This window comes from Panicum virgatum, chromosome 2K (genome assembly GCF_016808335.1).
Source record: "Panicum virgatum strain AP13 chromosome 2K, P.virgatum_v5, whole genome shotgun sequence".
NCBI classification, from domain to species: domain Eukaryota; kingdom Viridiplantae; phylum Streptophyta; class Magnoliopsida; order Poales; family Poaceae; genus Panicum; species Panicum virgatum.
This window is the reverse complement of record NC_053137.1, coordinates 56,199,856-56,210,991: the sequence shown is the minus strand read 5'-3', so window position 1 is coordinate 56,210,991 and position 11,136 is coordinate 56,199,856. Positions and strand designations below refer to the sequence as shown.

The 11,136-nt window shown below is 46.7% G+C and overlaps 1 protein-coding gene and 1 long non-coding RNA gene across 2 annotated transcripts; both read right to left on the bottom strand.

Annotated features, from left to right (window-relative positions):
- Positions 1-207: 207 nt before the first annotated feature.
- Positions 208-3,494, bottom strand: LOC120687843 (NEP1-interacting protein 2-like). Its single transcript, XM_039969918.1, has 5 exons — positions 3,059-3,494; positions 2,310-2,488; positions 1,918-2,001; positions 646-813; positions 208-544 (listed from the first exon to the last, which is right to left on the bottom strand). The coding sequence occupies exons 1-5, from the start codon at positions 3,213-3,215 to the stop codon at positions 401-403; spliced, it is 732 nt and encodes a 243-aa protein (XP_039825852.1). The 5' UTR covers positions 3,216-3,494; the 3' UTR covers positions 208-400.
- A 295-nt stretch (positions 3,495-3,789) lies between these two features.
- LOC120696158 lies at positions 3,790-4,846 on the bottom strand. Its single transcript, XR_005684028.1, has 2 exons — positions 4,725-4,846; positions 3,790-4,632 (listed from the first exon to the last, which is right to left on the bottom strand). It is a non-coding gene; the product is annotated as an uncharacterized LOC120696158 (long non-coding RNA).
- Positions 4,847-11,136: the final 6,290 nt, after the last annotated feature.

The following is an 11,136-nucleotide window of genomic DNA, read 5'->3' as shown; positions in this document are numbered from 1 at the left end:
CAATGGTGCAGGAGTTGAAAGTCTCTGCTCTCCGAACAAATAGCAAACTGTTGGGCATTTCCATTTCAACTATACCAACCTTCAGTTGCAAGGTTAGACTCCAATGGTCCTGACATTAGTTGCCAAGTAGCAAACAATTACATTAGCAGGTCGTCATCAGAAGTTAACAAGAGCACAAACACTCGGAGTTCTTGAGGCACAAGGATATTTAGGGAGCTTGTTAGTCGGTCCATATCATGTTATTACTTTGACAAAAACGTGCAGCTGAAAGCATAGCCTCACATAAGACCGGAGAAGTAACAAAAAGTGAAAACCTATGTATACAGCTATATTTATGATATCAAACAGGTGCACGGGTATTCACTATGAAAATACACCAGGTGCCACCCTGCAAGTTTATTTACATATGTATATGGTCTATATGAACACCAGCCCGACATAGTGGGCAAGACGCGTGCCTAAGGAGCCAATTGTCAATGCACCACACATGGAATAGGTGTTGGCATTGAGGCAGGGCCCTCACAAATTGTTGTGCTCCAAAATCCTGGTACATTAATTTACCGTGGCATCAGTACAAGACAAGGAGCTGATACTCTTTATGTATCAAGAGATAGATGGAATGCAGCATGTTGAAATCACACTAACCTGAAGGCAGACTGAGCAGCAGCTGCTATCAGTTTCCTGATCACAATTGCTTGCAGCACTGAACCTCATCTTTGGGATCCTGTCAATCAAATCCCTTGACATGCCTCCTGTGCTGCCAGTTTCAAAAAGGTCATTGTTGTCGATGAATGGTGTGCTCAGTAGACTCATCTGCATGGCACAAACCAATGGGTCAAACATAGTATTAGCATAAGTAATTTGAGTCTCAATAAAATATAACTTTGCTACCATGCAAATCAACATGAAATGCAATTATGGTTGTTGAAACTATAGTTATTTGTTCTGCTATCTGGTCCTATGAAAGCAGGAGATGTGGAGTATGTGCCCAAGAAAATGTTATCTGGTTCTATGAATTTTCATAAGAGTGTGCACAAATGGATTGTGTGCAATGACCACTCCCATGTAATATAAAATAACACAACTGTGTATCTTTTTCCCAAAAGAAACAATTTCACCAAAAATTGTACCAATTTGGAAAAAGATGCCAGCCTCCAAGCCATTCTTTCCAATGCATAAAAATACAAAGAAAACCAGTTTTTGTGTAACTTCATGTGTTTTGCAAGATCTCCAAACTTAAGTTACACAGGGTGAGTATACCTGGAATCAGTTGACTAGTACATAAAAATCCGAAGTGCCCCCCCCTCCCCCCCCACCCACCCACACACACACACTTTGGGTGCTGTAATAAAAATGTTTCCGGGGTTGATCTGTAGCACTACGATGCAGATCTAGATATTTCTGTGACTAGAAACTTCTTGCAGCAGGTGCGTGGGGCGCATTATTATCCACATAACCATTTAATGCTGAGAAACCCATACACCATCAATCCTACGGTCCGAAAACGAGCCTTGCATTAATTGTTCACAATATTTATTTTGGGTGTGTTTAGTTGGTGAAAAAGTTTGGGTTTGGCTACCGTAACACATTTCGTTGTTATTTGACAATTAATGTCCAATCATGGATTAATTAGCGTCATTAGATTCATCTCGTAGGAATCAGTTAAACTATATAATTAGTTATTTTTTCAACTATATTTAATGCTTCATGCATGTGTCCAAAAATTCGATGTGACAGGTACTGCGCAAATTTTTTTGGGAACTAAACGCCCCCTTTCCTAAAAGAACAATACTAGTGGGGTTACCTACAAGTTGAGGTACAAAGAAGAGCAATAGTACATCGCAATAGCAAAAACTGTAAACTACCACACCCATTTCAGAGCATGACAGCTTGTGAGAGATAAGAAGAGCTCTGTACCTGGCTTTGCACGGCACGCTGCAGTGCTGGACTGACTTTCTCCCACACAATTCTTCCGCTGAAGAGGCTAGAGATGATGTCCAGCTGAAAGAACCAGAGCAGAACAAACATCAGAACAAAATACTGGTGAAATAAACCATTAATGTATGTACACACTAGAGGAGCAACATGTTGGCTTTGCCATTAGAGCAGCAGCTACCTTAGCAAGTTAGCAGAATGACATAATTTGGTAGAGCAGAAAAGGTTGCTACTCTGTTCACATGCTCATCTAAGTTTATACCAGCCGACAAACAGGGAAGTATGCTGCATGCTCGAGTAGGTATATGAAAATGATCTTTAACCTCCCCTGTAATGTGAAAGAGAGAAAGTAGGCACAAGATTCTTCCACTCACCACAAAGAGAATGCTGTATTTTCCTGAATGGCTGGACCTCCAAATCTCGATGCAGGATTCAACAGCCTCGATGGAGAATACTGCGCCGGAGACTGCCCCAACGCCAGCCCCGCGGAGCATACCGCTTTCCGTGGACATCCCCATGAAGGCACCAATGAAGATCCCAACGAGTGAGCCCACTGCAGTAAGCCCAAATGAAGTTCAATCAGAACAGGAACAGACTGAAATTCACAATTGGTAATAGGTTGCAGCACGCCAGAGCCCACAAGATCAACTGCTCTTCACAGAACAATCCCATAACTCTATGACACCTAGAGCAAGAAAGAGGCGCCGCTACAAGCTTTCGTGCAAGGCAAGCATGCCCCCGGTGCGAGACGCAAGTGGCAAAGAGCCTCCAAGATTCTGGCTCGCAAGATTGAATTCGTTACCAATTCGAGGAAAACAGGCGGCACAGGGCAAGAGGGCCCAGGGAGGAGAGAAGGGGGGCGTGCGCCGCGGGTGCGGGCGGCCCGGAACAATCGGGCAATCCTCGAGAGGCCTTAAATCAAGGCTACCCGATTGACCCCCGCGGTGGCCGTGGAATCCACGAATTCCGCGGCGATCAACCGCCGGATTCGATCGATAAGCACGCCGACACTGCCCCCTCAAGGACCAGAATCAGGGGAGGATTGATTCATCCCAATCGATCATGCGGAGCAGCCCCCAATGGCCGAAAGAGAAAGAAAAAAGGAGGCGGCTTGGGCACGTACCGACGGCGAAGACGCAGGTGAGCAGCGCGCCGAGCACCCAGCCGGCGGCCCTGGCGGCGGCGGCGGCGTGCCTGGCGCACGCCCTCCGCAGCGCGTCGAAGGGGCAGCAGGGAGCGGCGGCGGCCCAGGGAGAGGAGGAAGAAGGCACCGAATCCATTACCACGGCCAAGCTCGATCAATCCGGAGCATGCTACGAATAGGGTCGGGATCGCGCGCCCATATATATAGCAGCAGCAGCGGCAGCCCAAGGGGGAGGAGGGGACGAGGCAGGGGATAAGGGAAGGGTGGAGAAACCTTGTGGGTCAAGCAGCAGGAGGGGGAGGGAGTCCTGGGGCGAGACGACGACGAAGGGGATAGGGAGGGGAGGCGGCCATTAATGCGAGGGGAAAGGAAGATCAAGGATGGGAAGGTGGCGTCGTCACGGGAAAGCAGGCGGAGGCGGAGGCGGAGGAGCGGGCCGCCGTTTTCCCGAGGCGCGTGGACTCGTCGGATTCGGCGACGCGGAACGGAACCACGGGTGGGCTGGGTCAGGGCGTCAGGGGCTCAGGGCCCGACCCGCTCCTGGTCCAACCTTTTCTCTCTTTTTTTCGTCCTTTTATTTTGGAAAAAGATCCAACCTTTATGTGGCTAACGTACAGCCGGCTGTAAATTAGGCCGTACGGCCACCCCGAATAGGAAAGACGCACAGGAACAGTGAAAAATGGTTTATCATATTTGGTAAAAAATGTCAATTAGTGCAGGAAAACAAGCTGGTCTAGCATCAACTATTAGTAAAATAGTAATGTTTACCCACATATTCAGATCTACATAGCTGCCCTCTTGCTTCTGGACATTCTACATTTTTAATACAGCTAATTCAACTCGATGGTTACAAAGAAAAAGCAAAGCTTTGAATAATTGTAAGCAAATTACAGCATATTCAAAGGCAGTTTCACCTATCTAAATATTCATAAAAAACAAGTGTCCCGCCCTCATCCTCTACAACCAAAAATGGTTTGGACTGGCTCCATCATCATATTTGTATGAGCCTGCATACTAGCACCAAACACAAAGAATTGAATCAGATAATCAGATTATAAAAATGCTTAACTGGAATACAAAAAATGCTAAACCAAAAATGAATGTTTGCTGCAAAAGTTGATCAGTAGGACCAAAATACTAAATTCACTAACATATGAAAAGATTACTAAAACAAGAACACAAAAAAATGTGACATTGCAATGGACAATTTGCTTGTTGATCTAGCATAACTATCCTACATAAAAAAACTGTTGATGCGTCATTGTGTTTGAGGGAAGAGCATTTTTGGGGTTCGTTGTAAGGGCACGATACTGGCCCATAACTGTATCTCCTGGGGTTTCTACCCCTCCCTTTTCTTCTTAATATATTGATGCACAGTTCTCCTGCGCGTTCAAGAAAAAAAAGTTTCATAAGATTTATGGCCACTCAAAAGAGCTGAAATCTCTCGAGGAACTCCCCTAAGAAGGGAGAGCAGGTGCAGGAGAACTGTCCGTGTAAAACTGAAGCTTCACCAGTTTTGGTTATCACATCATTGATGATCTCTCATATCTAGTCTGCCACAAAAATAGTTTTCAGAGCTTGATCATTGAGAAGCAAAGAAATACTGCTTTTTAAAAATCTAAGAGTTTCTTGAATGATGTCTTACTGCATCTTCTTGCAGAATAATTTGGGCAGCCTTCTTCACCGTAGATGAAACAATGGAAGCACCTCTGTTAGGATATTGGTGCACACAAACAGAATTAAAGCATCTATACAAAACAGCAAAAGTGCTTTGTTTGAGTCAGGAGTTACAGTTGTTTAGTTGAGCAGAAAAATAGCTAAGTATTATCTAAAATGCTTGGGCCGACCATTTTGAAATTGCCTACCAAATATTATTAAATTGCTACCTCAGTACTACTTAAATGCCAGTTAAATATTCTTAAACTACTTTGATACAGCACAAGAATGTGAACTTGAGCTGTAAAAGAGGTGATGTCAATATGTGTTGTTAGCTGCGGTTTCTACAGGGATGTGATGTTGATAAAAATGGCCGAGTAGGCTAGCTGCATGATGTGTAGAAAAAAGAAAATAAGGCTGCATAGTCTAACGACCACGTATTTGTTTTATGTGCAAATTATGAAGCACAGATATAAAAGGTGGGAAAGTATGAATTGTGTACCCCTGGCCGTGTTCAGCTGCCCTATACATTCGGCTAGGCTGCTGCTTGCAAGAAAGCCTGCTATCCATCCATATAGAAGAAAGGAGGAAGATGTCTAATGAAAGGAGCAACAGATGGGATCTAGTGGAATGATCCTATTCTGTCATAGTTTAGATCATGCTAAAAAACTGAACAATAGTTCCAAAGATCTTGCTTTTAGATCTAGTAGATCTCCCTATGACATATGTTCAATAATATTGCCTAAAAAGTAAACTATTTTACCTTTTCAATGCAATATTATTGCCTAATTGAGAACCACATAACTACCTAATTTATCCCATATTGTATATGTACTCTCAAGATGGATCGGATGCACACATAGAATTTACTCCCATATGGTCAGATCAGGCTAAAGAACTAGGTTCCAGTGCTATACCAGTGCTGATAGTTGATATTACCTAGTATTTTAGGCAGCCAATGAAAATAAATTGTATAAAACTCTAAACTAAACATTGGCTAATGAAGTAAACTGTTTTGTCTAGTTCAGAACCATAGTATTGTCTGAAGTATGTTGTACGAATTGATTGTTAGAACCATAGTTACAGGATTCTAGCGAGCGAAAATAAAGGACACTGGTAGCAAAAAAAAATGACAACCAACTTTTTATCAATCCAAATGATAGCATACATCCATCTGATAGCAACAAAAAAAATCTATCTCAAAAACGCCTGAGCACACATGAGGATTAACGAAAAGAAGCATTTCCTAAAAGGAAAAAGTCCACTTTTGACCCCTTAACTATATATTGGGTTTGTCCAACTTTGACCCCCCCAACTACAAAACCGGATACAATGGACATCCGAACTTTCAAAACCAGATCAATTTATACCCTGAGACTGTTTGGGTAGTATCGAGGTGACGTGGCGGTGGTTTTGACTACATTGACCATGACATGGCAGATTTTCGCCTACATGGCAAGGCCAGCGCAGACAAAGGGCCACGTAGGAGGGGAACAGAATTGCAATATGGCCCCTTCCGTCCCTTGGCGTCGCACATGGCCATGTCGTGCACGCGCCGGCCTTGACCGAGGCGCGGCGGCACTGACCCATCCAGGAACACCCGGCAGCGATCCTCCTCGGCCAAGCCATGGGCACCGTGGGGCTCAACAAGACATGGTGAACAAATGGATGGCGCTAGAGCTCAAAGGCAGAGGCGAGGCGGCGGTTAACGGCGACGGCGGCGGCTAGGGCTTGACCGGCGGCGACGAAGCGGCCAGCAGGCGCGGGGAACGTAGATCCAAGGCAACAAGCGGCACGAGTAGCATCATGGGAGCCTAGGATAGCGCGCTCCCTAATTTGGATAGCGCGAGATCAGCAAAACCCGGCGGCGGCCATGGCGGCGGCACAGGCGTCCTGGCGATGGCACGCACACAGCAAGCCAACAAATGGCACTACAAGCACCTACACAACCTAGGAGAGCTAGCCATGCGGTCGTATTGGGAGAAAATCAGCCAGAGCATAGGGCACACCGTGAACTACCTTGCAGGCGGCGAGCGGAACAGGGCAGGGTACTCAGCGGCGATTCAGGGCACAAGGGCTTGAACAGATGGGTTGGGAATGGAGGTAGGGTGTGCACGAGGGTGTAGGCTAGAGGAATCGGCCAGAGCTTGCTCGGGGACGACGAATTTCTTCGACGATGGAGAATTTCTCTAACACCTTGGCTCGGTGGCAAAGCAGCATGACAGGCCCGTGCGCCTGTGCCAAGGACAGGAGCGCACAGTACGGCAGCGCGCAGAGGAGGTGGAGGTGGCCGACCAGCAGGAGGGCCGGCGGCGATGCAGTTCAACTACGGCACGATGTCAAGGAAGGCGCTGGCCACTGGCGCCTCGCCGTGCGGCGGTGCCCGCGGCCTGTGTGTCATGGAAGCCGACGCGGAGCTGTAGTCAGTGATGGCGCCGGGCGCCATGCGCGAGGCGGCGGTGCCCGCGGTGTACCGGGAGGCGCTGGAGTACATCGAGCGCGTGACGGCAGGGGCTGGACAGGTGCAGTGCCACGTGTTGGCGGAGATCATGGCGCACAACGCACCGGCTAAGGAGGAGCCGCGCCGAGCTCCTGCGTTGGCCGCTGAGATCCCGCCACCGCCCGAGACGTGTTGAGCTCGTGCTCGCGCCGCGACCGCCACTGCAGGCGCTGCTGAGGCCGAGGAGAGCTGCAGCTGGGGCCGGCGGGGGAAGCTGCAGCACCGCGCCCTCGTCGTGGTTGTCGCTGGCATCGAGGAGAAGGAGGTAGCGTGTCGACGTGGCCAGTTTGGTCCACTTCATGGTCCATGTAGTCAAAACCACCGTAACATCAGCTCAATACCACCCAAATCAGTCTCAGGGTATAAATTGATCTGGTTTTGAAAGTTCGGGTGTCCATTATGTCCGGTTTCGTAGTTGGAGGTCAAAGTTGAACAAACCCAATAGTTGAGGGGCCAAAAGTGGACTTTTTCCTTTCCAAAATCTAATGCATCGGCACAACAGGAAGGTGGGAGAGAAGGTGCTCACAATATTTGACAGTGATGATCCCAAAATGCATTTCCTAAAAAAATGCAAAACCAAAATGAATAATTTGCATATTCATTTAGCATAAGTTGCCTACATGAAACCTAATAAATAATGAGTAGGAACATTGAAAAATGCTAGAATTAGAATGCGAAAACATGAAACTGAAATTAATAATTTACTTGATGATTTAGCAAAATTTTTAATGGACAAATCACATATTACCAAGAGAACATAAAAGATGGAATAAAATGACTAGACAATGGAAAAGACATGATTGGTGTCAACAGTTGCAGACATGTATTAGACATCTCACCATGAGAGCCGACCTCCATGGCAACTGGAATGGCAGACTCCAGGAAGACCTGAAGATTTTGGGGGCAGACCCAAATCTCTCTACTGGCCGCACCTTCATGGACATCACCTCCCAAAGGCTCTCTAATTTTCTCTCTCCACTGCATCTAAAGCATCAAAAAAAAAATCAAGCTATAGGATGGCAATGAATTTGTGCAAGGGGCTGAGCAAAATCACCGCATGAAGCAAAAATCCACTCGAAAACAACACGGTGCACAATCTCACCCCTCACCTGATCGTTTGAAAGCAACCTCTTGCCATTATGCTTGGAACTTCTACAATTAGCAGCAAAAAGTGATAGAATCACCTAATTGAAATATTAAGATTGTCTAGTTCAAAATAGTAGAATTGACTGGGCGAGAAACATAATATATTGAAAAACGGATTTGGTCCTACAAACTATGGTACTAATTGCTATGCTATAGGATCTAGTCCTATGGTTCTACAAATTACGGAATATTTGTCATGTAAAAACTGATCTAGTACTTTGTCATATCATATTTATGTTGACTCAATGGATTTGCATCAAATTTCATGGGAGATGATCTTAAGCAGAATAGCAACACATCTGATTGAACTCTTCACTCCTAGTGACTGTTTAAGTCCCCAAAATCAACATCACGATCTAGACGGTGCTGCTATATTGGTGGCAGAATTGGAACATATAACTGATTTTTTTAGGGAAATGACCTAGAAAAAATGGGGGAGAAATTCTTACGCACCTAGCGAAAATATTCGTCATGCTCCTCGCTGCTCGTCGGGATGAAGACTTCGACGCTTGTGGCTTGTCCCTGCATCTGCGCCCTGCCATTGTCGTGCTCACCGGGGATCCGTCCCTCCGCCGCGGCCCCCGGCTCCAAGCCACGGCCGCCAGCTCTGCACCGCGGCCCTTCATCTACGCCTTCACGCCCTGCCGTCGCCATGGTCGCCGGGATCCACGCCGCCGCCCGCGGCCCCTTGCTCCGCGCCGGTCGCCACGGCCACCAGCTCCTGCACCGCGGCCCTGCATCTACTCCGTCGTGCCGCACCGCGGATCCATGCCCTGCCTTGCCGCAGCTCCTCCATCAGGAGAGGGGGAGGGGAGGGGAGGGGAGGGGTGGCTCCGCGCCTCTGAGAGCCCTCGCGCCGTGGGCGGAGCACCAAAAAGGAGGGAGCCGGAGGCGAGGAGAAGGACGGCTCCATGGCCTGGGGAATGGAAGGTCGGCAGGTTGGGTAGAGGGAGGGGAATGGGATGGCCTGCGGGGAGAGTGGAGATGCAGAGAACCGTCGGGTAGAGAGATAGAAGATGGTAGGGAGAATAATTATTACAAGATGGGCTAAACGCAGCGCGTGGGTAGATAGAGCCGGCCGTGCAGATGAACTAAATTACGGCAAGCCGGTTTGAAGTCATTACCTTTCAATTTCGGGGAAGTATACAGCAGCTCGAGATGGAATGAGTTGGTTCGCTCCAAAAACAAGATACATTGAGGTGGTTCGTTCTTCATTATGCTTGAACTGTGCGCGAATAATTGTTTGTATGTATGCATGGCATTTTATTAAATTAGCTCTACTCCAACGCTCTCACCCATTACTCCCTCTGGCTTCAGATACAAGCCTGTCTAGGCTGATGCGCTGCGATAAAAGCAGAAAACAGACGCGACTGAAGAAGAAGTTTGTGAAGAACAAGTCAAATGGAAATAAACAGCAGGGATCGGCACGAGTCAGCTATCAGCATGGTTTGCTTGAACCGGACATCATCGACGATAATTCTTTGCGACTACCCCTGCTGGGTGTGGATTTTTCTGCACCATTCCAATCTTTTTCTCACGGTTTCATTTATTGTTAGGAATCCTATTTCAGTCATAACTATTTCAGGAAACAGAGCCTCCCTGACATGCCATCACTAGTTAGGCCACTCCTAATAGGAGTTTCATAAGAATTTCATACACATTAATTAGCATGTCAGGTAGGATTATATAATGACATGGCATAAAATTTTAGAAGAAAGAGAAGAAATCAGTTTTATCTAGATGAAACTCTCTCTACACAAATACCAACACTCTACGAGTCTTGAAATTAAATGCAACATAGATCCTATGAAACCGCAACATGAAATTATGCATTGAGAGAGATAGTTTCGACCATTGTTTCATAGTCTTTTTGCTTATGTGGCCAGTCTCGGCTGAATTTTACAGGGATAAAACTCCTATCTCATCCTATGAAGTTCCCTTCTTATTGTTCATCACCATATCAACAAAAATTGATGATGTAATATAGAATTTAATACCTTGAAACTTTTTATGATACTTCCATTGAAACTAACCTAACGCTGCTGATACGATGGCAGACACGGCAACAGTTACAGCGTGGTAGGATTGATTTCAGGCATGGTGTGACGAACATGCACGAATTAGTAAATGAAAAGCAGTGTGTTGACATAGAATCGCGCCAACACACTCGAATGCGCTAGAACGCGCAGGAGATCGTCAAAACGATCTGAACCAGCGATGCCCTGGCGGACTGGTCTGACCGGTTCCGCAGACCGGTCTGACCGGTGTGGAGCAGAGAACCGCGAAGACCTAGAAACGCGAGCTCGGGAGGGACCCCGTCGGAGCTTGCGCGACTAGGGTTGCTCTGAGGTCGGCAGGACACTCAGAACGTCTTCAAACGTCGTCGAGACGAAAGAAGAAAGCAATATAGGATTGGAAAAGACTAGGGTTTGAGAGATAAAAAGTAATGCGATATTTTGATTGATTCGATTGGGAATACCTCAATCGGCCTTAGCCGTTATATTTATAGGCCGGGGAAGTTGTACCCCTCTCCAAGTCGGTTTATACAAGAATTTCCAAAATAAAACGAAGCCTACTCGGACTACAACTGGACAGATCGGTCTGACTGGTCGGCCCGACCGGTCAGACCGGTCGGCCTCTGAACTGCCAGAATTGGCTGTCAACATATGCCCCCCTATTTTTTGGTGAGTTTCACAAGCCAAAAAGTAAGAACTATTCTGATGTACATGTTTTACACAGAGCATACAAGTCTAAA